This window comes from Pseudorasbora parva, chromosome 25 (assembly GCF_024679245.1).
Source record: "Pseudorasbora parva isolate DD20220531a chromosome 25, ASM2467924v1, whole genome shotgun sequence".
Classification (NCBI taxonomy): domain Eukaryota; kingdom Metazoa; phylum Chordata; class Actinopteri; order Cypriniformes; family Gobionidae; genus Pseudorasbora; species Pseudorasbora parva.
The window spans coordinates 33,557,248-33,584,947 of NC_090196.1; the positions used below are offsets into that span (position 1 = coordinate 33,557,248).

Here is a 27,700-nt window from a genome sequence, read left to right on the forward strand (position 1 = left end):
TCGGCTCATTAAAGACCACTCTCGCCGCTGCATTCTGGATCAGCTGCAAGGGTTTGATAGTGCATGCTGGAAGCCCAGCCAGAAGAGCATTACAATAGTCCAGTCTGGAGAGAACAAGAGCTTGAACCAGGAGTTGTGCAGCCTGTTCTGATAGGAAGGGTCTAATCTTTCTAATGTTGTATAAAGCAAATCTGCAGGACCGGGCTGTTGCAGTAATGTGGTCAGTGAAGTTTAACTGGTCATCAATCACAACTCCAAGGTTTCTGGCTGTCCTGGATGGAGTTTTAAAGCGAACTATCCCTTTAAAAAACATTTACTAGACAAGCAAAATGTTGTCTTGTTTTGGGGAAAAATAACTCAAGATTAAGAGAGTTTTTGGTTAAAATAAGCTAAATAATCTGCCAATGGGGTGAGAAAAATAATGATGTTTTCTGTTTGAATTATTTGATTAATTTTCTTACCATATTGGAATATTATTTAGCGTATTTTAAGCAAAAACTGTCTTAATTTTGAGTAAATTTTTCCCAAAACAAGACAATTATTTTTACATGTCTAGTAAATACTTCTTGTTTTAAGAATGTTTAGACTAGAAACAAGACAAAAATACTAAGTAAGACGAGCATTTTTGCAGTGTGTTAGTCCAATATCTTGGTGTGTGTGTTCAGACAGGGGCTGTTTGTGCAGTCGGAGATGGAGGACTTTGAGCAGCTGCTGTGGCGATTGGGTCAAGCTGGAGGAGTGATGCATCATGGGAACGACCCTCCTGTCCCACAATTTCAGGCTTCACAGGGTCAAGAGTTTCACCAGCGCTTCGTCCTCCATTGTCTGGAGAACAGCCTGCAGTACCTGCTCTACTGCTACCTGGAGCACTACAGGTGGGTCATGTGACTTTAAGATAGATAATAGAATACACGATCAAGCATAACATTATGATGTGAGGTGAAGTGAATAACACTGATGATCTCTTCATCACGGCTCCTGTTAGTGGGTGGGATATATTAGGCAGCAAGTGAACATTTTGTCCTCAGAGTTGATGTGTGTGAAGCAGGAGAAATGGGCAAGCGTAAGGATTTGAGCGAGTTTGGCCAGATTGTGACGGCTAGACGACTGGGTCAGAGCATCTCCAAAACTGCAGCTCTTGTGGGCTGTTCCCGGTCTGCAGTGGTCAGTCTCTATCAAAAGTGCTCCAAGAGGACCAGTGGAGAACCGGCCACAGGGTCATGGGCGGCCAAGGCTCATTGATGCACGTGGGGAGCGAAGGCTGGCCCGTGGGGTCCGATCAAACAGACGAGCTACTGGAGCTCAAACTGCTCCAGAAGTTAATGCTGGTTTTGATAGAAAGCTGTCAGAATACACAGCACACCTTCAGGAGTCTAGTGGAGTCGACGGGTCAGGGCTGTTTTGGCAGCAAAAGTGGGACCAACACAATATTAGGCCATAATGTTATGCCTGATCTGCGTATATATAATGAATTAAACGACATATGATAATATTACTTTTTTAAAATAAATTGTGTCTATGTGAGATGTTTTTTAGTAGTATGCCTGTTTTTTTGGCTTCAGCTCTCCTTCTCTCTCGTTCAGGTTAACTCCTGAGAATTGCCCGGTTCTGACCGACAGGAACCTGTTTGAGAGTTTCCCCTGGTTTGAGATGATGCTGAAATTCCAGAAAATCACCAGAGACCTTAAAGGTGCGTGTGTTTTCTTTCAACATGTAAAATAGTTTTGTAAAATGATCATAACGGCTATCTGTCAGTCTGTGGTTTCTTATAGACTGGTGAAATAAGGCTTTAATTCAGGGGTCTCGAACTCAATTTCCCTGGGGGCCGCGGAGGTCGACTATGGGTCAGGCTGGGCCACATCATGTAATCCACACAACAACAACAAAAACAAGAGCACGAACTGGTCAAATCTTCTCAATCTTTATTATCAACAGTTCTTCAACATGAATGTTTCTTCTGAACATTAACTGTTCTTCTGAATTTGAACATTCATTTCTGAACATGAATGGTTCATAGGCTTCTCTTGCCTACTCGTTTATTTTTTGTTTTTTTAAATAGCCTATAGAAATGAATTCATTATGTAATACTGCAATAATAAATGTTTTTATTTTTATTTAAAATAATAGAGTAATTCAAAACAAGGCCATAATCAGGTCAAACAGAACAGGGAAAGAAATTCTAGTTTTCACAAACAGTATTTGCATTAATTTGTGTCAAATATATTATTAGTCCCGAGATTCTTCGCATGAGTGAATAAATACGTACATCCTCTGCTTATATTTGAGTTCCTCAGTGGTCTAATAGTAGACTTTTAGTAAACCGTCTCAAATGTTCAGCGTTATAATCTGCTCATATAGTTTTCTTCATTAAAATGTTCATTAATGATTGTATATTAAGAGCATTGACACATTGCATTTTGTGTGTGTGCATTTAGTTTTGTGATTTCGCCGGAGAGATTAGTCTCTCTTCGCAACGGCATTACACTATAGATTGACGCGCTCTTGTGTGTATGTGTGTGTTTGTGTAGAGACTGCATGAGCCAAAAGAGAATGTAAACCCCGCCTCTTTTAATTTGATTGGCCATCTGAGCTCTGAGCTTTTACAATGCCGATTGTGTCAAAGCAGCTTCACAGTGTTAAACTCCGCAAAAAGATGCATTTCAGAACCACGCGCGGGCCCTAACACTAAACTTTGATGTTAACTTTGAATAGCCACAAAATATCATCCTGCGGGCCGTGAGTTTGAGACCCCTGCTTTAATTTCTCAGTGGGAAATGCATTTAGTCCAGTGTTTGTTTCGTCTTTCAGACCCTGAGCGTGTGTTTGAGGCCAGTCTGACGTCCGCTCAGGTTCTTCTGCCTGGAAGTCAGGCCAGCATCTGCAGCATGTTGCTGGAGGGTCACAGTCTGCTCGCCCTGTCCACAATCATGTTCAGACCGGGCGGCATCGACCAGGTCAACAATAAACACTGCAAAAAATGCTCTTCTTACTTAGTCATTTTGTCTTGTTTCTAGTCGAAATATCAAAAAATTCTTAAATCAAGATGCATTTACTAGATCAGTAAAATGACTAAGATATTTTTCCTTGTTTTCTTAAAAATAAAATCTAAATGAAGTGAGTTTTTGCTTAAAACAGGCAAAATGATCTGCCAATGGGGTGAGATAAATAATCTTGTTTCTGATTGAAATCTTGTGTCTTGTTTCCGTCCCAAACAGAAATAAGATTATTTTTCTCACCCCATTGGCAGATCATTTTGCCTGTTTTAAGCAAAAACTCACTTCATTTAGATTTTATTTGAAAGAAAACAAGAAAAAATATCTCGTAATTTTACTAATCTAGTAAATGCATCTTGATTTAAGAATTGTTTGGACCGATAACGTATATTTGGACTGGCAACGAGAAAAAAATCCCTAAATAAGATGAAGATTTTTGCACTAAGCCTCTGTTGTGCTTCAGTGGCTGTTCCTCAGTGAGTTTTGCTCTGCTTGTGTCCCGTTTGCAGGCGGTGCGAGAGGGAGAGGGCGGTCAGGACCCGCTCAGCAGAGTCGACCCTCAGCTGCTGAGAATGGCCCTGAGTGCCAACCCCAAACTCAGAACGGCCCTGTTCCCCCAGAGCGGCCCCCGGGACACGTCCCTCTATCAGCTCATGCAGGTACTGCTGCGCTTCTGCAGCTCAGGGGACATGCGGCTTCTTTTGCAGGATTTAATTTCAACAATATAACCTGTGTGTGTGTGTGTGTGTGTGTGTGTGTGTGTGTGTGTGTGTGTGTGTGTGTGTGTGTGTGTGTGTGTGTGTGTGTGTGTGTGTGTGTGTGAGAGTGAGAGTGAGAGTGTGTGTGTGTGTGTGTGTGTGCGGCTGCGCGGCTGCGCTCGCCTGTGTACCTTGTTTGGCAATACTTGTGAGGGCACAAATGTCCTCACTTATATAATAAAATATGAAAACAACTCACTAGTGAGGACATTTCACTGGTCCTCACTAGTGAAAAAGGCTTATAAGTCGGCCAAAACAAGTTAGGGGATAGAAAATATCATCAACCTGATATAAAATCAATGGAAGTCTATGTAATGTCCTCACTAATATAGTGAAACAAATGTGTGTGAGTGTGTGTGTGAGCCTGTTTATGTGGTTTATGAGGACACAAATTTGTATAACTACATGGGTATTACACTATAAATGTGGTAAAACATATCAAATGTCCTCATATTTCAAATAGCTTTAAAAACATACTAAATTATGTTTTTTTGAGAAAGTAAAAATGCAGAATGTTTCCTGTGATGGGTAGGTTTAGGGGCTGTGTGTGTGTGTGTGTGTGTGTGTGTGTGTGTGTGTGTGTGTGTGTGTGTGTGTGTGTGTGATGGGTAGGTTTAGGGGCAGTGTAAGGGGATAGAAAATACGGTTTGTACAGTATAAAAAACCATTACGCCTATGGAGAGTCCCTGTAAACCACATACACCAACGTGTGTGTGTGTGTGTTTTCCTTCTCCAGTCTTTGCATCCGTTGGATCCCTCCAAACTGTTCGGATGGCAGTCGGCCAACGCCGTGGGCAGCACCGGTAGGGTTACACGTTATCGTGCCACAGAACAGTTCATTATTTCTAGGGATGCACCGGTACCATTTTTTTCAGAACCGATCCAATCCGATATTAAAAATTCAGAGTATCGGCCGATACCGATACTAAACCGATACCAATGCAGTTTTGTTTAAAAATTATATGTAGAATTTCTATTCCTCAGTTTGTTGAACTGATAATCACTCTTTTATGAGTTAAACACAATCTACTAAATACAGACAACTTCATTATAAAGAAAAACAACTAATTAAAAGATATATAATCGCACTATATGACAAAAATACTACTCTAAGCTAGATGGTGGATAATTCAGCAGTAAAAGGTACTCTAGAAAAATCACATGCACAATCATTTTATAAAAATCTAAACATTTAGTGGGGGAAAAAGGAAAACATTAAAGTGAATAAGTGTAGCTCTAAATCTGGTAAAATGTTACACATTGTTGTAAAATACATTCATGAAAAACAAGTAAATATATTGATAGAAATGGAGCCTATATTTACTTATGCTGCGTTCACACCGCACGCGAATGACGCGAATAAATCGCGCTATTCGCGTGAAGTTGGACGCGTGAACATTTTGAATCCATTCGCTTCATTCACGCGTCAAATTCGCTTCATTCGCGTGTGACATTCACTACACAACAGACGCGAATTCGCGTCATGGGAGGGGGTTCTGCCAGGCAGCGGCAGTTGGCAGAGGGACTAGCCGAGTTAAGGCTGCTCTCACCGGGGTTGATGAGCGCTGAGCTCCGGTGATCGCCTGGGTCTCACACCTCCGAAAACACCAGATCAAATTTTCAAATAGGAGCTCTCTTAATAAATAAATCACATATTTGAGCTTTAAACAACTACATTCTCGCCTGAAAAACTATTAAAAGTACATTTTGTGACACAATACAGTAGTATTTTTAAATTACTCTGGCCTCGGGGTTCCCCTATGGGTTTCCCATCCGTCACTTCACCACGTGCAGCAGTAAGCAGGCTCCTCATTGGTTAACGCAGCGCGAATATCCGCCAAAGTTCAGATTTTTCAACTTGAGCGATTCGCGTGTTTCGCGCGGTTCGCGCAAATCACACGTTCAAAACGCTCAATTCGTGTGATCATTGCCGCTTCATTCGCGCGAATCGCGCCATTCGCGCCGCCTCATTCGCGTGCGGTGTGAACGCAGCATAAGAAATTAAATTTATTTTAAATGTATAACACATATTTTTAACGAGGCAGCAACATATTATAGTTCTGTCTGACCGATACCCGATCCGGCAAATAATGGCGGATCGGAGCCGACACCCATACTCAGCATCGGATCGGAGCATCCCTAATTATTTCTTGGCACTGAGAGCAAAGAGAGTCTATTCCCCTAAATGATGTATTTCCTGATGTCTTCCAGAATTGTCCAGCGAGCCGCCCCATTTCTCCAGCTCTCACCTGGTCAGCCAATTCGCAGCCGTTGAGAATCTGGACTTCCTGTATTACCTGCGCCACGGCCGGCCGGCGTTCGCCTTCGGGGTTTTTCTCACGCAGCATCTGGTCAACTGCAGTAATGTGAAGCTACAGTGAGCAGAGCACACGATTACCCCAAATAATACAACAACACGGTTACATTGGTTAACATTAGTTCATAACCAAGAACTAACAATTAAAGATTTTACTCAAAGAAGTTAATAAAATGGTGCGAATGTTCTAACGCATCATTCACGGTTTAGCACATTGCTACCATGTTTTATAATAACACGTTGTTAGCATAATTTATTAAGTTGCTGTTAGGTTTTAACATGATTTACCACGATGCTAGCATGAATTAACATGTTCCTAGCATGATTTGGCACAATGCTAGCATATTAAAAACATTCCTAGAATGATCTAACACAATGCTAGCATGAATAAACACGTTCCTAGCATTATTTGGCACAATGCTAGCATGAATTAAAATGTTCCTAGTATAATTTAGAACAATGCTAGCATATTTTGGCACAATGCTAGCATATTGTACATTCTTAGAATGATCTAACACAATGCTAGCATGAATTAACAAGTTCATAGCATTATTTGGGCCACAAAGCTAGCATGAATAAACATGTTCCTAGCATGATTTGGCACTTTGCTAGCATATTGTAACATTCCTAGAATTATCTAACACAATGCTAGCATGAATTAACATGTTCCTAGCATGATTTGGCACAATGCTAGCATGAATTAACATGTCCCTAGCATGATTTGGCACAATGCTAGCATGAATTAACATGTTGCTAGTATAATTTAGAACAATGCTAGCATGAATTAACATGTTTCTAGCATGATTTGGCACTTTGCTAGCATATTTTGACACAATGCTAGCATATTGTAACATTCCTGGAATGATCTAACACACTGCTAGCATGAATTAACATGTTCTTAGCATTATTTGGTAGAATTCCAAGTATAATTTAGAACAATGATAGCATGAATTAACATGTTCCCTAGCATGATTTGGCACTTTGCTAGCATATTGTAACGTTCCTAGAATGATCTTTACTTTACTTTACTTTATTTATAAAAGGACAATGTACAATTTTTAACATAAATGTTTCCATTTCATGTATTGTACCGGATTTAGCTCAAAGCTAATTTTCACCCGCAGTCCTTTGCTTAATAACATTTTACTAGCATGATTTGGAACAATGCTAGCATGAATTAACATGTTCCATAGCATGACCTACCAAACTACTACATTGTTAGCATTTTATAGTACATTGCTAGCATGATTTAGCATGTTGCAAGCAATTTAACATGTTGTTAGCATGAATTAGCAGGTCTTACCAGACTAGCATATTGTTTGCATGTTTTAGTACATCGTTAGCATGAATTAACATGTTGTTAGCATGAATTAGCAGGTCTTACCAGACTAGCATATTGTTAGCATGTTTTAGTACATCGTTAGCATGAATTAACATGTTGCAAGCATTTTAAAATGCAAGCATGAATTGGCAGGTCTTACTAAACTAACATTATTGTTAGCATGTTTTAGTACATTGCTAGCATGAATTAGCATGTTGAAAGCATTTTTAGCATGTTAACATTAATTAGCGTGACCTACCAAACTAGCATATTGTTAGCATGTTTTAGTACATTACTAATATGAATTAGCATGTTGCAAGCATTCTAACATGTTCGAATGAATTGGCAGGTCTTAGCAAACTAGCATATAGTTAACATGTATTAGTACATTCTTAGCATGAATTAGCATGTTGCAAGCATTTTTAACATTTGGTAACATTATTTAGCATGACTTACCAAAATAACATGTTGTTAACAATGTTTTAGTACATTACTAACATGAATTAGCATGTTGCAAGCATTTTTAACATTTTGCTAACATTAATTAGCATTTCTTACCCAACTAACATGTTTTTAGCATGTTTTTATACATTGCTAGCACAAATTAGCATGGTGTAAGTTTTTTAGCATGTTCTAGCATGAATTAGCATGTCTTACCAAAATAACATGTTTTAGTACATTGCTAGCATAAATTAGCATGTTTGCTAGCATGTCAAGCCAACATAAGCTTAAATAGTAGATCTGTTTAAATAGCTATGGTATAATTTGATGTGATTTAATGATAATTGTGTGATGTGTGTGTGTGTGTGTGTGTGTGCTCAGGCTGTCTTTGGCTGCGGATCAGGCGTACTCTCTCGGCCTGTTGAGCTTCAGCAGTGTGTGTGTGTCGGCGGCATGTGTGTGTTTCTGTGAGCTCATGGGAGTGTGTAGCCTCAAGCTGAGGGTGGATCTGCGAGCGCTCGACCTCATCCTCAAACTCTGGACTCAGACCTGCGAGGACGGAGCCGGAGCTACACTCAGACAGACGCTCGGTGAGTGGAAACGCGTCTCTTCCTGCAGTTAAAGGGATACTCCACCGCTTTTTCATATTAAACTGTTATTCCCTTAACTAAGACGAGTTGATACATCCCTCTCGCGTCTCAGGACGTGCTCTGACGTGCTCTGACGATCTGATAGCATTTAGCTTAGCACACTAAGCCCAGTTCATTCACTATGGTACCAAACAGAGATCAAGTTAGAAGCGATCAAACACCTCCACGTGTTCCCTATTTAAATACAGTTACACCAACAGCTGAACGATCAAGTATGGTGACACAAAATAAAACGCGGCGCTTTTCTAAACGGGTTAAAAAGGAGAACTATAATGTATGGCGGAATAGCACTTCTGGGAGTACTTCGACTCGCCGCAGTAAAAAGTCCCGGCGGAAAAATCCTCTCTCTCTCTCTCTCTCTCTCTCTCTCTCTCTCTCTCTCTCTCTCTCTCTCTCTCTCTCTCTCTCTCTCTCTCTCTCTCTCTCTCTCTCTCTCTCTCTCTCTCTCTCTCTCTCTCTCTCTCTCTCTCTCTCTCTCTCTCTCTCTTTCCTTCCCCTTTAACACTGCGATTCCGGCAAATACACGGATAATGCGACCCGGCATTTGTTCCTGGGTCGCTAGATTTGGTCCATTCACACTGCCAGCGAAATACCGCAATATGTGAGCTTTCACACACAACCCGTAACGGTCCCGGGTCGAGTTGACACGTGACATCCTGATGTGACGTATAACGGCGAGCGATCTCAGCTTCAGCGCGGATAGTAAGGAGCTCCGTGGTCTCGTCTTGTGTCCAGTTTGCGCTCATTTCTGCTTGTTTAATTTTAGTTTTTTTTGTAGACGAACACTCTCTGCGTTTAAAACACCGACGAGCTCTTCTGGCACTGCAGGGTTGTGTTATTGAAGAAACCAGCTCTAGGAGTCGCACGATAACTATGCACGCGTTGCGGCATTAGTTTGGGCTTTTGTTCACACAGCGCTCGTCCCGGATCGAATCCCGCAATGTTACTCGGTCCCCGACCCGGGTTCAATTCGGTAATCATTTCCGGGACGTGGTTGCTTTCACACAGAAGGAGACCTGGCAATGCTCCGGGAATATTGCGGGTCCGACGTGCAGTGTGAAAGGGCTTCTCTCTCTCTCTCTCTCTCTCTCTCTCTCTCTCTCTCTCTCTCTCTCTCTCTCTCTCTCTCGTGTGATAAATGTGTTAATAATAAACATTTAGCTACGTCTATACACCCCTATGAATTACCTGTTGCGTTTGAAGCGATGGCTTTATCTATCTCTCTCTGTGGTGCAGTGGGAAAGGCCAGTAAGTTGGTGACGGCTGAGAAAGCCACGGCTCAGGATCTGCTGGCGGATCTGGAGGCGGCGGTCAGAGACGGCCTGGAGAAGAGAGGCGTCAGTCGGTCAGTCAACATTCAAACGCTGCACACTGGCACCTCTAGGGTTAAACTCGTACTTTTCACACTCATTATTTCATTAAAGCGTTAGTTCACCCAGTAATGTAAATTGTGTGATTAATTCCTCCTGTGGTTGGACAGCCGTCAGACCTCCGCTCATCTTCACACACAGATGAAGATATTAGTGTTGAAATCCGATGGCTCAGAAAGGCCTTCATTGACACCAATGTCATTTCCTCTCTCAAGACCCATAAAGGCACTAAAGACGTCGTTACAAAGCCCATCTCACTACAGCGGCTCGACAATCATTCATGAAGAGGCCAGAATAGAGTTAGTGCGCTAAAAAACTAAATAACGACTTCAAAACAAAGATTCGAACCGTTATGATTCAGTGAATCGATTCATGATTCGGATCTCCAAAGTCACGTGACTTCAGCAGTTTGACACGCGATCCGAATCATGAATCGATTCACTGAATCATAACGGTTCGAATCTTTGTTTTGAAGTCGTTATTTAGTTTTTTAGCGCACTAACTCTATTCTGGCCTCTTCATGAATGATTGTCGAGCCGCTGTAGTGAGATGGGCTTTGTAACGACGTCTTTAGTGCCTTTATGGGTCTTGAGAGAGGAAATGACATTGGTGTCAATGAAGGCCTTTCTGAGCCATCGGATTTCAACACTAATATCTTCATCTGTGTGTGAAGATGAACGGAGGTCTGACGGCTGTCCAACCACAGGAGGAATTAATCACACAATTTACAATTTTGGGTGAACTAACCCTTTAATTAATAGTTAAGGGCTATAAGTTGAAGTTGTTATTCCCCCTGAATCATCATGAGTAAACGTAATCTGTGTTCGCATGTATGTGTGTGTGTGTGTGTGTATGTGTGTGTGGACGTCAGCTCGTCGTTTGAGGCGGCGCAGGAGTGGGCACTTCCTGTCCAGTTCTGCCACCTCCACGGTCTTCCTCTAAGCTCGGCCTTCCCCCAGGACTGCGCCCGTGACGGACAGTGGCTCAACTTCCTGTTGTTTGTACAGCTGCACAATTACCCGCTTCAGCAGGTGCGTCGGCTCACATCTGTCCTGTGATTGGCTGTTTATTTGATCTCAGGGTTTTGCCTATTTTTTACTGTTTGTTTTTGTTTTTAATATGGTAAAAAAAAAAAAAAAAAGATTCCAAAGTTTTTAATGGGATTACTTTTTTTTAAAGATTAAACCATTTTTAATGGGACTGAAATGTTGTTTATTATTATTAATTAAATATAGGGAAAATATTTTTTTAATTTTTAAAACTTTTTTGTCCTGTTTATTTTACGTTTGTCATGTTTTTACTGTTTTGTTTCGCATAGTAAAATATGGTAGATTCAAACAGATTCAAAACTTTTGTAAACATTTTAATGATAATGTTTTGTTTTTTATTAAAAAAAAATTTCTTGTTGTTTTTTTTTTCAAAATGGAAAAATTTAAATGTTTTATTATTATTATTATTATTATTCGTACTAATAGAAAAATATTTAAAAAAATTTAAAGGGATTTAAATGTTTTTCTTGTTTTTTGTTTATTTGTAAATATAACAAATATTAAAAAAAATAATGGCATTGTGTTTTTTTTATTATATTAAAACATTAAGCAAATATTAAAAAACATTTTTTAATGAGATTAAATGGTTTTGTGTCCTAGTTTGTCTGTTTGTCTTGTTTTTAATTTATTAAAATATGGGGACATTTTTTATGTCATTAAATTGTTTTTTCCCCCCTTGTTTAGTTTTTGGTTCTTTTATTAAACTGGGGAAAAGATTGAAAACATTTTCAATGAAATATATATATATATACACACACACGTGTAAGTATATGTATAATATATGTAATATTATATAACTTTTCTGATAACTGAATAAGTTTTTATTTGCGTATATTTCTTCTGGGGTTTGTCCAGGTGAGATCTCTGGCTGCCGGGTTCAGTCCGGCTCTGCAGTCCCATATTTCCCTCGCGTTCCAGGATCTCCATCCGACGAGCTGCCATCAGGCTCCGGAGGGTCCGGGGCGCGTCCTGAGCGCTCTTCCCCCAGACGAGGGCTCCGATCCCCCCAGAGAGCTGTTCCAGCTGCTGCTGCAGAGCCAGGAGAAGCCCAGCCCCTGGAGGTTCCTGCTGTCCCAGGCCGTCCGGCTGCGCTGTCCTCCTCTGGCCGTGCTCGCGGCCTGTCACCAGGTTTGGGCTTGACCATACACCCTGCTCGATGAACTTCTGTTGGAGTCTGAGACTGTGTGCAGTGCCGTTTCTAGGCATAGGCAAACTAGGCCAGGGGTTTTCAAACTTTATGATGCCAAGGACCCCCAAATATGATGAACCTTTTATGAGGGACCCCCTTCCTAAAATCCATCTCTATATTTTTATGCATGGGGGAAAAAAAAATGTAAGCGTGACATTATAAATGCAACATTGTTTACAACCTTAAATTGGCTATAGTTAATGTTGGACGTAAGTCTAATTGGGAAATAATCCTTTTCGGACAATTTGCAAACAATATTTACATTATTTGCATTGAATATATTATTAATCCTGAGATTCTTTGTATTAGTGAGTAAATACATAAATTGGATGTTGATATTTGAAATCCTTAGTGGTCTAGTGGTAGAATTTCTGTAAACCGTGTCAAAGGTTACAGTTTCTAATCCGCTCTCATATCGTTTTTTTTTTCTTTAGTAAATTCAAAGATATTCATCAATGATTTTATATTAAGAGCAGGGAAACGTTTGTGTGCATTTTGTTTTGTGATTTCACCGAGAAAGAATAGAGACTTTATCTATTTTTGCTTTGTCTTTTTATTCTCTGAATTTATCTGGGCACCCCTTAGAGCCTTCTGGAGGACCCCTGGGGGTCCCCGTACCCCAGTTTGAAAACCCCTGCACTAGGCGGTCGCCAACAGCTGGGGGGCGCCAGTGAGCCCCCACCCCAACAAGATTTTTATTTATTTATTCATATATATTTTATTATTATTATTATTATAGGGGTGTGTGATATATATCGTCTGCGATAGTATTGTAATTGTTGTTTTAATGATTTGCGATCTGACATTATCGAGTATAACCCTCACACACACCCAGAGTAAAATCCCAGAAAATATCAATATACATTTTTTTGTCAATATTGCACACCCCTAGTCAACGCATTATTGTTGTATAAATGCACATTATGCCATCATGGTTTAAGCCAGTCAGTGACGCTCCATCTGACATACTACCATACGACTAACTTAAACTCATTTAAATACTTGTAGAAAAGTTACAAAGCTCTTTATAAAGCTGCTGTCACTTTAAGACCGAATGCACGGATCCAATACACATCTGATATTCTCACTAGGCATGTCCCGATCAGGTTTTTTTGCCCTTGAGTCCGAGTCCGGGTCATTTGACTTTGAGTATCTGCCGATACCGAGTCCCGATCCGATACTTCTATAATACATAAAAAAAGAATAAAGAAGAGCGAAAAAATGAACCAGGATGTTCCTTTTTTTTTATTTTATTCACCTTATTTTAACATTCAACAACTCTAACAAACAGAGCACTTCTGTGAGGTAGCTTGAACAATCAAGTAATAAATTACATAAATTCTTCACTTTTGGATTTTAGTGCAACAGTAAATATAAAAAAGTCCGGGACCGGAGTTGCAGATGCAGAACAACTAATTATGTTGGTGTGAAATAAACAGTTATGAAAATTAAATTAAATTAAATTAAATAATCTACTCCCAAAAATCCCGAAAAAAGTCCGTTAGTGCCTCAGTGACAACTTTACTCAGAGTAGACGATCTCCGCTGTCAATCATGACGTCACACAGCCGTTTTTATAGCATCAAATAACTAACTAAAACTAAACTTATTTAAAAAACAAACACTTGAAATGAAATCATCGTGACGATAACTGCCTACAATGACATAAACTAACTTTGGGGAAAAATATTTGAAGTGTAATTTGATTGAAGTGTAATTAACAATGCTTGAATGTTTTTATAGGTGTAACATTAGTTTTTAGGTAGAGAAATTGAATAAAGTAGGCTAATCAAATGTAAAATAGCTGCATATTAACTGTTTAAATGAAAGAATAATCCTTACAAAAGCTATTCAATCAAGAGCAGTGATTCCTTATCTTTTGTTTGACATTAAACAGACAGCAGTAAAGGCTACTGCCCCTTTAAGACCTAATGGAAGGCTCTGCGTCGTCTTTCTCGACTGTAAAGTCCTCTTAAGGCGTATTCAGGCTATGTCTGCTAGGATACTTATCAAGATGGACATGTTGACATACTTCTTGTGTGAGTTGGTCCGTTTAAATGCAAGACTTGAAAGCGAACTCAATATTTGCGCGCTGTGAGACGAGTGCGCGCTTTCGGATGATGCACAGAGACAGATCAGCGCGTGCGCGCTCATTCGCGTCTTCTGGCGAATATACACGGGGGATGACTGTGAAAATGACTGCTCATATTCGAACATACGGCAGCACTCGCATGAATTGAACAAAGTTTACACAGATAGACCGTTTTGCCCACGTTTTTCTTATATTAGCGCTGTTGTAATGTATCACTGAGGAGCCAGCACGTGTATCCATCTACAGAAACATACATAAAGCATTATTTTGAAGTTACAACCTATATTATTGATGCGTCATCAGATGTGAGATGAACTGCGGTGCAGGTGCTCACTTTGTCTCTCACCCCAGAATATACATCCGAGTCCTGATCGGGATGTAACGTCCGATTCCGATCGAGTTTGAAATCAAGTGATCGGGCCCGATTTCCGATCACGTGATCGGATCGGGACATCCCTAATTCTCACACTGTTCATCACTTCAAAATGAACTGTTTATATCCTTTTTGACCCCTGCGGAGCACCGTATCGTTGCATTTTGGATGCATTTTAAAGCTCTAGCCTACACTTTAATTATTGAAATGCTGGAAAGTATTTACACGAGTAATCGTTCATCACCGCTCAAAAGAGAAAGAGAAGAAAAACATGTAAACATTGGAAATGAGCATTTATTACGGCAGTAGTTAATGTTATATAGGTCACATTTGCAGCATTGTATTAACTTACTTCCGCTCATTTCCACCTTTTTAAAATGACATATTTCTGTTTTTAGCAGGAGATATAAATAATTAAATAATTCCTATTATTAAATTAAATAGGGCTTATGATTTATTCCTATTATTCCAAGCATATGACATTTTTACAGTGGACAGTCATTAGACTGACCACGTGAGCATATCCACAGGTGCGCAGGATCACAAAACTCACCGTGTGAATAAATCGGCATCCATTTTATCACTGAGGTGAGGTATTCTTACGGACGTCCACATGAGAAACAATTACCGTCCGAATAGGGATTTTACCTTGATGGAAATGTAGTGGGGTAAAAAGTACAATATTTGTCTTTCAAATGTAGTGAAGTTAAAGTAATAATTTTCCAGAAAATATAATACTCAAGGAAAGAACAGTACTCGAGTAAATGCTCTTAGTTACGGTCCAGCTTTGATTGACAGGGCGTGGAGCTGCTGCAGTGCCTCTGCGTGTGGATCCTGACGTCTGTCGATGATGATGTCACTCAGGAAGCCGCCGCCCACATTAACGAGAGCCCCGCCCATCACGTGTGGAACCTCCATGACCTCTCCGTCTTATGGAGGATCCTCCTGTGCAGGAGCAAGATCAGGCCTCTGATTCGTGGATTCCAGCTGTTCCAGAGGGTAAGAGGCGTTCTGATTGGACCAGACATTACTCAAGTTTTTTTCTCATGCACAACAGGTTTCCTATGATATTTTAATGTTTGAAAGAATGTAAAATAATAGCAGAGTTCACAGCACAACTATAACGATAACGACACGGAGAAAAAATACTTTCTGGATCACTTTCAGAACAATTTTTTTTCCAGATGATGAACGATAAAAACATCGACAGCCAATCAGAATCCATCCTGCTTTAAAGAGCGTGAGCATTTATAATAGACACAATTAAATCTTCCGCTCATATAGTTATCATTATAGTTATCATTCTTGGTGTAAGCTGGCCTGTAATCGTTTTTTACATATATTTTAATAAGAAACATTTTTTGAAAAAATGTGAAAATTACTTTTATCATATTAATTATATTATATTTAGTACTGTCAAATCAATTCATCGCATGTAACAAAAGTTTGTAAATATATTGTGTGCGTGTGTGTGTGTACGTTCGTACATACACACATATATACACGCACACAAACACACACACAATATATTTACAAACTTTTGTTACATGCGATGAATCTACCGGTATTTATTGTATTATTAAATTCGTTATATTGAAGACATTTTTGGGTCACTTTGTTTTTCCGGTGTCCATGTTACGTTTTTAGTGTTATTTTAGTAATATTCAAATAGTGTTTATTAATATTTTAAATTTGCTTTTATTTTTATTTTTATATTTGCAATTTTCTTTTTAATTTCCAAGTTATTTTACGTGCTTTTGTCATTTGTATTCATTTTTGTTAAATTTCTATTTAGATTTAATTAGATTTTTGATGAATATAAAGTCCAAAAGAACAGTATTTATCTGAAACAGACTCTGTTGCAACAATATAAATGTCTTTACTGACACTTTAGATCAGTTTAATGTGTCTTTGCTGTGTTCGTTCTGAATGGCAGTTTAATTATGAAATGTTATTCCTCCTGCCATCTGTGTGTGTGTGTGTGTGTGTGTGTGCTTCCTCTCTGTGTGTGTGCAGGAGTCGCCACTCATCTACATGCTGAACATGTACGAGTTCTGCACCGACTACAAAGACTATCAGCGCGCCAAAGACAAACTGCTGGAGTTCCAGAAGTGTCTGCTCAATGTAAGCTCACACCGCCTCACTCAGCTCTCTCCTGGACCGCTCGTGTTTCTGCTAACACGTGTGTGTGTGTGTGTGTGTGTGTGTGTGTGTGTGTGTGTGTGTGTGTGTGTGTGTGTGTGTGTGTGTGTGTGTGTGTCTGTGTCTGTGTCTGTGTCTGTGTCTGTGTGTGTGTGTCTCTGTGTGTGTCTCTGTGTGTGTCTGTGTCTCTGTGTGTGTCTGTGTGTCTGTGTGTCTGTGTCTCTGTGTGTGTCTGTGTCTCTGTGTGTCTCTGTCTGTGTCTGTGTCTCTGTGTGTGTCTGTGTCTCTGTGTGTCTCTGTGTGTCTGTGTCTCTGTGTGTGTCTGTGTCTCTGTGTGTCTGTGTCTCTGTGTGTGTCTGTGTCTCTGTGTGTGTCTCTGTGTGTCTGTGTCTCTGTGTCTCTGTGTGTGTCTGTGTCTCTGTCTGTGTCTCTGTGTGTGTCTGTGTCTCTGTGTGTCTGTGTCTCTGTGTGTGTCTCTGTGTGTCTGTGTCTCTGTGTCTCTGTGTGTGTCTGTGTCTCTGTGTGTCTGTGTGTGTCTGTGTCTCTGTGTCTCTGTGTGTGTCTGTGTCTCTGTGTGTGTCTCTGTGTGTCTGTGTCTCTGTGTCTCTGTGTGTGTCTGTGTCTCTGTGTGTGTCTGTGTGTCTGTGTCTCTGTGTCTCTGTGTGTGTCTGTGTCTCTGTGTGTGTCTGTGTGTGTCTGTGTCTCTGTGTCTCTGTGTGTCTCTGTGTGTGTCTGTGTCTCTGTGTGTCTGTGTCTCTGTGTGTGTCTGTGTCTCTGTGTGTGTCTGTGTCTCTGTGTGTCTGTGTCTCTGTGTCTCTGTGTGTGTCTGTGTCTCTGTGTGTCTGTGTCTCTGTGTGTGTCTGTGTCTCTGTGTGTGTCTCTGTGTGTGTCTGTGTCTCTGCCTGTGTCTCTGTGTGTGTCTGTGTCTCTGTGTGTCTGTGTCTCTGTGTGTGTCTGTGTCTCTGTGTGTGTCTCTGTGTGTCTGTGTCTCTGTGTGTCTGTGTGTGTCTGTGTCTCTGTGTGTGTCTGTGTCTCTGTGTGTGTCTCTGTGTGTCTGTGTCTCTGTGTGTCTGTGTGTGTCTGTGTCTCTGTGTGTGTCTGTGTCTCTGTGTGTGTCTGTGTCTCTGCCTGTGTCTCTGTGTGTGTCTGTGTGTGTCTGTGTCCCTGCCTGTGTCTCTGTGTGTCTCTGTGTGTGTCTGTGTCTCTGTGTGTGTCTGTGTGTCTCTGTGTGTGTCTGTGTCTCGGTGTGTGTCTGTGTCTCGGTGTGTGTCTGTGTCTCTGTGTGTGTCTGTGTCTCTGTGTGTGTCTGTGTCTCTGCCTGTGTCTCTGTGTGTGTCTGTGTATCTGTGTGCCTGTGTCTCTCTCTCTGTGTGTGTGTGTCTGTGTGTGTCTGTGTGTCTCTGCCTGTGTCTCTGCCTGTGTCTCTGTGTGTGTCTGTGTCTCTGCCTGTGTCTCTGTGTGTGTCTGTGTATCTGTATGCCTGTGTCTCTCTCTGTGTGTGTGTGTGTGTCTCTGTGTCTCTGCCTGTGTCTCTGCCTGTTTCTCTGCCTGTTTCTCTGTGTGTCTCTGTGTCTCTGCCTGTTTCTCTGTTTGTCTCTGTGTGTGTCTGTGTTTCTGCCTGTGTCTCTGCCTGTGTCTCTGCCTGTTTCTCTGTGTGTGTCTGTGTCTCTGTGTGTGTCTGTGTCTCTGTCTCTGCCTGTGTCTCTGCCTGTTTCTCTGTGTGTGTCTGTGTCTCTGTGTGTGTCTTTGTGTGTCTCTGTGTATCTCTGTGTCTCTGTCTGTGTCTTTGTGTGTGTCTGTGTCTCTGTGTGTGTCTGTGTCTCTGTGTGTGTCTGTGTCTCTGCCTGTGTCTGTGTCTGTGTCTCTGTCTGTGTCTGTGTCTCTGTGTGTGTCTGTGTCTCTGTGTGTGTCTGTGTGTCTGTGTCTCTGTGTGTGTCTGTGTCTCTGTCTGTGTCTCTGTGTGTGTGTCTGTGTCTCTGTGTGTCTGTGTCTCTGTGTGTCTGTGTCTCTGTGTGTGTGTCTGTGTCTCTGTGTGTGTGTCTGTGTCTCTGTGTGTGTGTCTGTGTCTCTTTGTGTGTCTGTGTCTCTTTGTGTGTCTGTGTCTCTTTGTGTGTCTGTGTCTCTGTGTGTCTGTGTCTGTATGGTCTGTGTCTCTGTGTGTCTGTGTCTCTGTGTGTCTGTGTCTGTATGGTCTGTGTCTCTGTGTGTCTGTGTCTCTGTGTGTCTGTGTCTCTGTGTGTGTGTCTGTGTCTCTGTGTGTCTGTGTCTGTATGGTCTGTGTCTCTGTGTGTCTGTGTCTCTGTGTGTCTGTGTCTGTATGGTCTGTGTCTCTGTGTGTCTGTGTCTCTGTGTGTCTGTGTCTCTGTGTGTGTGTCTGTGTCTCTGTGTGTCTGTGTCTCTGTGTGTGTGTGTCTGTGTCTCTGTGTGTGTGTCTGTGTCTCTGTGTGTCTGTGTCTCTGTGTGTGTGTCTGTGTCTCTTTGTGTGTCTGTGTCTCTTTGTGTGTCTGTGTCTCTTTGTGTGTCTGTGTCTCTGTGTGTCTGTGTCTCTGTGTGTCTGTGTCTCTGTGTGTGTGTCTGTGTCTCTTTGTGTGTCTGTGTCTCTTTGTGTGTCTGTGTCTCTTTGTGTGTCTGTGTCTCTGTGTGTCTGTGTCTGTATGGTCTGTGTCTCTGTGTGTCTGTGTCTCTGTGTGTCTGTGTGTCTGTGTCTGTATGGTCTGTGTCTCTGTGTGTCTGTGTCTGTATGGTCTGTGTGTCTGTGTCTGTATGGTCTGTGTCTCTGTGTGTCTGTGTCTGTATGGTCTGTGTCTCTGTGTGTCTGTGTCTCTGTGTGTCTGTGTCTGTATGGTCTGTGTCTCTGTGTGTCTGTGTCTGTATGGTCTGTGTCTCTGTGTGTCTGTGTCTGTATGGTCTGTGTCTCTGTGTGTCTGTGTCTGTGTCTCTGTGTGTCTGTGTTTGTATGGTCTGTGTGTGTGTGTGTGTGTGTGTGTGTGTGTGTGTGTGTGTGTGTGTGTGTGTGTAGTTGCGGAGCAGCAGTGTTGTGTTGAGTTCAGACGTTCTGCCGGTGCAGTGGGTGGAGTCTCAGGCGTCGGCCCTTCTGCTGGCGCTCCTGAAGCAGAGCAGGACTCAGTACGAGCTCCGGCGTCTGCTGCAGCTGCTGGTGGACATGGAGCGGCTGCTCAAATCCAACGGTCAGTTTTCACCACAGTCACAAGGGTTCATATAATCAAGTGTGGAATAATTAAGGCACGTTTACATGACACTCTTTTCAACTAAAAACTGAAAACTTCTTATCCATTTTCCGTGCAAATCTGAGTTTAAAGCTAAATCTAGACGCACCCTAGCGGCAGCAAATCTAATCTGCCGCAAGTGTCGTCTAGCAACTCTCAATACCCTTCTGAGCTGTAATCGCCTAACTCTTGCCGGGCCAATCACATCGTGTATAGAGTCGGTGGGCGGGGCCATAATGACGACGGCCGAGTTGTGTTTGCGTGCTTCTAGTAAACACAGAAACTGGCGAACGGCGGTCTGTCGAATCAGCTTTGACCGCGACTCTGGAAGACTTGGAGTTAAGCTTTTCTCTGAGAAAAGAACAAAGAACGGCACTGAAGTCATTCTTAAGAAGGGAAGATGTGTTCGGAGTTTAGCCGACCAGATACGGCGAATGTTTAATCTGTCAGCGAGCTCTGCTTCACCCTCGTTGCTTCGTTTAAGACGGTTAAGTAGAGAGGTTTAGATAAAGGTTTGAGTGATCAATTATCAGTATTTAATCTGATGAAAAGATATTTATTTAGTGTTGTCCACATTATATTTCACATGCAGCAGCATTGTGAACTTTTTTAATGACACGTTTGGCCATTAACTTTTAATGCATCATTATATTAAAACTGCAAACACATGAGGAGAGTCTCTGCATTAAAGACACACACACACGGCAGATCAACGAGCGGCTACATTTCTCTCCGATACGGCAGGAGATTAATCTGAATGTGGAGGATTTGAACTGTGTGATGATTGACAGGTCAGTTAAACGGTGACGGGATGCTCGTAACTAAGCGATAGAGTCCGTTTAAGATGATGAAGTAGTCCCGAAGCTTGCATAATCTTCTGCTACACACTCAAAAGTATATTTTTTTTTTTCACAAAAAGAGTACATACTTTTAGGACGTAGTATAAGTAGGCGATTTGGGACGCAGCACAGGTCTTGTCTTGGTCTCGGTGTAGGTGGTCTTGACTACAACACTAATATTTTTATTTTTTTTCTTCTCCAGGTCTTGACTTTAAGAAGCTCAGTCAGTTGAGTCAGGTGTTGGCAGACACACCTGTGCCTCTGTCTCCGTGTTTGCTGGAGGATTATTCCAGCGCCGGCCTGCAGAGGGAGAGCCGGAGGATGATGGACGAGCTGCAGGACCTCGGGCTCTTCACTCAGGCACGCAGAGTCGCAGAGTTAGCCGAGCTGCCCATCGACTGCCTGATCATAAATGAGGTGAGGGACTATCACGCCATCAGAACTCCTCTTTAAAGGGTCATGAAACCCCAAAACACTTTTTTTGAGATGTAAACAGATATGTATAGGCTGCACATCATTGAAAACACTAAGGGTACTCATTAATGGTATTCATATGTGAAAATAGTTATTTTTGCATTTTTCAGAGCGATTTCTGTCTTCCGGTTTGAAAAGTTTAGTCGGAGCAACGTCACAAATGCTGACGTCGGCACGGCCTTTTCGGCCCAAGTATGGGCTGCTGGGCACATGCTGACGTCGACCGCTCCGAGCGATTCTCGATGTATATTCATGACATGAAGCTCATTCAGTCCAATCCCTGCGCTGTAGTATGCATACAAGATAATTTAGTTAATATGCATGAGACAGTCACTTCTGTCAGGCTCGTCATACATCATTATTGTAGAGATATGGTGGGGAAGTTTTGGAAGCAGCGTGCGGAAAAGTCACGGAGGAAAGCTAGGCGTTGTGCTGATACGAAGTAACGTAAGGGTGCCGAGCGAGCTGTAACCGGCGCCGTCTGTGTAAGCCTTTGCTACAAAGGCTCGGTAAAGTAAAATTCACCTGAGGAATCGCACGCCGAACCTGCAAGCGTTGACTATCTATGTCAGGAGTGCAAAATAACCAATCTGTAATCTGTAGGCTAATGAACAAAAGCCACGTCCTCTCCGTTTTATTTGTCGTCACAGCCATGCACTAAACCGCATGTGTTCGGGCTCTTAGTGAAACAGTGTGCTGCATATTTGGACAGATATAGATTTAGCTGCCGAGTGATAGACAGCGCGGATCGTCACGGCAACCCAGCGCGCCTCGCTCTGCTTCAGATGCGCGGTCGAGACTAGCCTCAAACCTCTTCGCTTTTACCCTGATCTAGAATTACACATCTCTTATCACATCGCATGTTGGGTGGTTCACGTTCTCTTATCACGTCGGCGCGTTGTTCATCTTGCCAAACAGCGTGCATATTTGGACAAATATAGTTTTATCACGTTTGCAAAATATTTCGTCATGCAGAATAACATTTATTTTCATTTCTCACTGAATTATGCTGGTTTGAACTTTGAAGAGCTGAATGATTTGCGATCTCTGCTGCACGCCACATATAGCTCTCTCATTCGCTGTACTCATCCCTCATTTAATCTCTCTGTGGTAAACAATGCCAACGGGAACCAAGAACATGTCTCAGAACCGCTCAGCACCTACTGACAGACACTCCCCTATTTATGCAAACATTCCCTCTTTCCACACAATACCATCCCACCTTTTCACAGTCGACCACTCCCCTTTTAACAAGCTTTTTCAAATCGAAGGTGTGAAAAAACACAGCTGCAGCAGGGGGGTTTCATGACCCTTTAAAGGGTTAGTTCACCCAAAAATATAAATCCTGTCATTAATTCCTCCTGTGGTTGGCCAGCCGTCAGACCTCCGCTCATCTTCACACACAGATGAAGATATTAGTGTTGAAATCCGATGGCTCAGAAAGGCCTTCATTGACACCAATGTCATTTCCTCTCTCAAGACCCATAAAGGCACTAAAGACGTCGTTACAAAGCCCATCTCACTACAGCGGCTCGACAATCATTTATGAAGAGGCCAGAATAGAGTTAGTGCGCTAAAAAACTAAATAACGACTTATATAGTGATGGCCGATTTCAAAACAAAGCTTTGAACCGTTATGAATCAGTGAATCGATTCATGATTCGGATCTCCAAAGTCATGTGACTTCAGCAGTTTGACACACGATCCGAATCATGAATCGATTCACTGACTCATAACGGTTCGACTCTCTGTTTTGGAATTGTTTCGGTTTTGCTGCTCTGCCTGATTGTGGCTGTCTCGCCTGTCCTGAAGCTGCGGCGGGATCTGAGCGCTCATCAGCTGAAGCGGCAGTGGGAGCGGCAGGAGACCCGGATGGCCTTCTGGAGGCGATGTCATCAGCAGCTCCAGACGGATCGCATCCAATCAGAGGCCGCGTGTCAGTTCTTCCTCTCTCAGGCTGAGGTGACATCATCTGCTCTTATCCGCTTATATTATATTATATTATATTATATTATATTATATTATATTATATTATATTATATTATATTATATTATATTATATTATATATTATTTTAATTATATATTAATTATATTATATTATATTATATTATATTATATTATATTATATATTATATTATATTATATTATATTATATTATATTATATTATATTAATTATATTATATATTATTTTAATGATATATATTATATTATATTAATTATATTATTTATATATAATATTTATTTATATTATTATTATTATATTATATTATATTAATTATATTATATATTATTCTAATTATATTATGTTATATTATATTATATCATATTAATGATATACTTTATTATATTAATTATATATTATAATATGTTAAATTATATTAATGATATGTTATTTTATATTAATGATATACTTTATTATATTAATTATATTATATTATTTTAATGATATATTATCAGAATAGATTTCTGCATATGTAAAAAATTATATACTTTATTATATATTATATTATATTATATTAATTATATTATATATTACTTTAATTATATATTATATTATATTATTTTAATGATATATTATCAGAATAGATTTCTGCGTATGATAAAAAAGGTTTGACTTTAACCAACAGGCGCAGGATATAAAACAGGTCCGAACCACTGAATTAACTGATTTATTTTTAGGTTGTTATGGATTAAACCCCTAGGTGTCTCACTAAAGGTTTAGAATATGGTGCCAGGGGACCCGAATCTCAGAGCGCTTGACTGGAATTATTTGGGTGGCCGAAGATAATAACCTCCATTTTAGCCGCATTTAATATTAAAACGTTTTTCGGCATCCGCGTTTTTATATCATTTAAACATTCTAAAATTCTAGTAGAGGAGCGCCTGAGTGGTAGATATAATTGAGTATCATCGGCGTAACAATGGAGTGATATGCCATATTTCCTGTGAATGTTACCCAGAGGGAGCAGGTTTAAAGGGATAGTTCCCCCACAAATGAGCCTGTGATGTTTATCTGCTGACCCCCAGGGCATCCAACATGTAGGTGTGTTTGTTTCTTCAGGAGAACACAAATGAAGATTTTTAACTCAGCCGTTGCAGTCTGACAGTGAATGGGTAACAACTCTATGAGAGCAAAAAAAAAAACATGCTTGGACACATAGGCGTAATTTACGGGTGGGACATATGTCCCCACCACTTTTTTAAAACATCTTGCTTCACGGATGAACCTAACTAATACAAACAAAACATCTCTGGTTAACTAGAAGAGCATCATTGTGTTCGTTTGTTAAATAAGAGGCGATCGCTCGTTGCCGCTGTTATCAGTGCTGCAGATTTCTCTCGCGGCTCATGCAGGCTTCACACAGACGAGCGCTTTAATCTAACGCTTAACGCCGCTGCAGAGACTTTCTATTTGTTCCGGTCAGATCACGAAACAAAATACACAAAAACTGTTCCTGCTCTTGATGTACAGCCACTGATGGTATTCGGTTTTGATGAGAGAGAAAATAGGCTACGAGGGCAGATTAGAAACGAGAACTTCTGACACGTTTAACAGACTAGACCAGTGATTAAGCAAAGTGTGCAAATCTATTTGCCTTTATTCACGTGAAAAATCTTGGCACAATGCTATATTGTGTTTAGCTGCAATATTAAACGAGATCTATATCAATAAATGAACTATTTGATTGATTTCCGGACATATTAATACAAATTTTTCTGCAATTGTTATTGTACATATTTTACATCTGATATAACATTGTGTCAGCAATCAACCCCCCTTAAAGGTCCCATTCTTTGCGATTCCATCTTTCAAACTTTATTTAGTGTGTAATGTTGCTGTTAGAGCATAAATAATACCTGTAAAATTATAAAGCTCAAAGTTCAATGCCAAGCGAGATATTTTATTTAACAGAAGTTCCCTTTCAAAGCCGACAGCGAGCGGCCGGTTTGGACGACACCGCTGCACTTCCTGCTGTGATGACGCAACTAAAACCGTTTGTTGACGAACCCTCCGCCCACAAGAACACGCAATATAGGGGGCGTTGTCCTTTTGCTCTCACAGGTCGAGAATAGGAAGCGTTGTTTTTGTAGAGTGTGTTTGTCGTCATGCCATTGAAACGCTGTTATTTTCATCCTGGAGTCAAATCACCTGTGTTTGGCCTTCCCACGGACGCTGTACGTAGAGATCAATTGCTACAGTTTATGGTTAACTCGGTTCCGGAAAATTATAATCACAATTTAAAACTATGTGCAGCACATTTTGCTGAGGACTGCTTCCTCAATCTCAATCAGTTTAATGCCGGATTCGCAGAAAGATTATTCTTAAAAGATGACGCAGTTCCCTCTTTGTCTGGAGAAGGCGTTGTTTATGAGCCACAACCGGTAAGTGTATTTTATTATTTAAGTCGGTCCATTTAACAGTTTATGTAACTCATGACACAAAGTGCAACGCTGTTTAGCTTTGTTAACTAACGTTAGATGGTAATTGAAACTAATCTGAAAAACTGATCAGTTTAAACTCCTGAATAGACAGCTGACCATTCTGAAACATCCAGCAGAAGTCTTTCCTGAGCAGGTTGTAATCGATCCTCTTCGATATTCTCCGGGTCTGATTCCGACTCAAATTGATAAGGCAATATAGACATTTTTGCAATAACATTGAGCGCGCGTATCTCCCCGTTATGATAAGAGGCGGGACCTTTCCGGGCAACGTGCTAACGTGCTATAGTACACAGTTTTTCGCGTGAATATGATATGCAATTTATGTCCCACCCACTTTTTAAAACACAGTTACGCCACTGTTTAGACAACATGAACTCAAACCCTGCTGCTCCTGACGACACATTGATGTCTTAAGACACGAACCGATCGGTTTCTGTGAGAATCACAACAGTATTAATGTTATTTTTTACCTCATATCAGACGAATCTCATCTAGTGTTCCCATCCGCTATTACTTCTGTCTGGGAAGGTCAAACTGGCGCGATCATAGAGATATATATATTATGTAGATGCCTCATTTGACCGATCCGCACAGGCACTAATGAGTTATCTATATATATATATATATCTATGATCGTGCCAGTTTGACCTTCCCAGACAGAAGTAATAGTGGATGGGAACACTAGATGAGATTCGTCTGATATGAGGTAAAAAATAACATTAATACTGTTGTGTTTCTCACAGAAACCGATCGGTTAATGTCTTAAGACATCAATGTGTCGTCAGGAGCAGCAGGGTTTGTGTTCATGTTGTCTAAGCATGTTTTTTTACTCTCATAGAGTTGTTACCCATTCACATGCATTATGACTGGCAGACTGCAACGGTTGAGTTAAAAATCTTCATTTGTGTTCTCCTGAAGAAACAAACACACCTACATGTTGAATGCCCTGGGGGTCAGCAGATTAACATCACATTTTCAGTTTTGGGTGAACTATCCCTTTAATCAGGAGTTTCTTCCATGAATCCCGCCAGGAGCCGCTACACTGGGACTCAGAGCTGGTTCAGCTCCAGGAGCGCTGTCTCCTGCTGGGTCTGGCGGGTCACTGGCTGTCCCGTTGTCCCGCTCCTCCGCCCCTCCTGAGCCTCAGCCAGCTGGAGAAGAGGCAGTGGGAGTGCCGGATCCGGAGGATGGTCCTCCTCACGGCTCTGGAGCGCCAGAGTTTATTCGCTCCATCCGCCCTCTCAGAAGACTCCTTCGAAAGCCTCCTCAAAGAGTTCTCCTTCTCCAAAATGTGGGCTCTGAGCGACCCGGCGCATCTGAGCCTGGACGGGCTTCCGGTGTTCGAGTCCGAATGCTCGCTTTCGGAGGAGGAGCGTAAGGCGATGGAGGCTCTGATCGCTCAGCTGCTGAACCAGGGCAGTGTGAGCGAGGCCAGCCGTGTGTGTCGATATTTCGGCTGCTTTCACAGAGACGTGTGGCTGGTCCTGCGGTGCCGAGGCTTAGCGTGTGGCGATCTGCAGCCCGAGCTCTTTAGCCCTGATGGAGAAACGAGACACAGTTTGGCATCATGTGAGTCATTTTCATCTGTTCTTATGATTAAGATATCACATGCACCTTCCCAACACTAAAATGCTTTGTTACACACACTCTCCAACATACACTCGCTCACTCACTCACTCACTCACTCACTCACTCACTCACTCACTCACACACTCACTCACTCACTCCCTCACTCACTCACTCACTCACACACACACACACACACTCACTCACTCACTCACTCACACGCTCGCTCACTCACTCACTCACTCACTCGCTCACTCACTCACACACTCACTCACTCACTCACACACTCACTCACTCACTCACTCACTCACTCACTCACACGCTCACTCACTCACTCACTCACTCACTCACACACACACACACACACACACACACACACACACCCTACCCATTACAATAAACATTCTGCATTTTTTACTTTCTCAAAAAAAAAACTCCTGTGTGATTTATAAGCC

At 41.4% G+C, this 27,700-nt stretch overlaps 1 protein-coding gene across 1 annotated transcript in view; it reads left to right on the forward strand.

Moving 5' to 3' along the window:
* The window catches only part of spg11 (SPG11 vesicle trafficking associated, spatacsin), an 80,885-nt gene that overhangs the window by 32,556 nt on the left and 20,629 nt on the right, over window positions 1-27,700 (forward strand). The window contains exons 16-31 of the mRNA XM_067436955.1: window positions 666-875; window positions 1,584-1,690; window positions 2,809-2,954; window positions 3,503-3,652; window positions 4,488-4,554; window positions 5,963-6,128; window positions 8,212-8,420; window positions 9,717-9,825; window positions 10,722-10,881; window positions 11,755-12,027; window positions 15,351-15,551; window positions 16,569-16,676; window positions 19,714-19,882; window positions 20,963-21,177; window positions 23,047-23,196; window positions 26,711-27,248. Coding sequence (XP_067293056.1) covers window positions 666-875; window positions 1,584-1,690; window positions 2,809-2,954; window positions 3,503-3,652; window positions 4,488-4,554; window positions 5,963-6,128; window positions 8,212-8,420; window positions 9,717-9,825; window positions 10,722-10,881; window positions 11,755-12,027; window positions 15,351-15,551; window positions 16,569-16,676; window positions 19,714-19,882; window positions 20,963-21,177; window positions 23,047-23,196; window positions 26,711-27,248 — 2,978 coding nt within the window. The remainder of the gene's footprint in view (window positions 1-665; window positions 876-1,583; window positions 1,691-2,808; window positions 2,955-3,502; window positions 3,653-4,487; window positions 4,555-5,962; window positions 6,129-8,211; window positions 8,421-9,716; window positions 9,826-10,721; window positions 10,882-11,754; window positions 12,028-15,350; window positions 15,552-16,568; window positions 16,677-19,713; window positions 19,883-20,962; window positions 21,178-23,046; window positions 23,197-26,710; window positions 27,249-27,700) is intronic.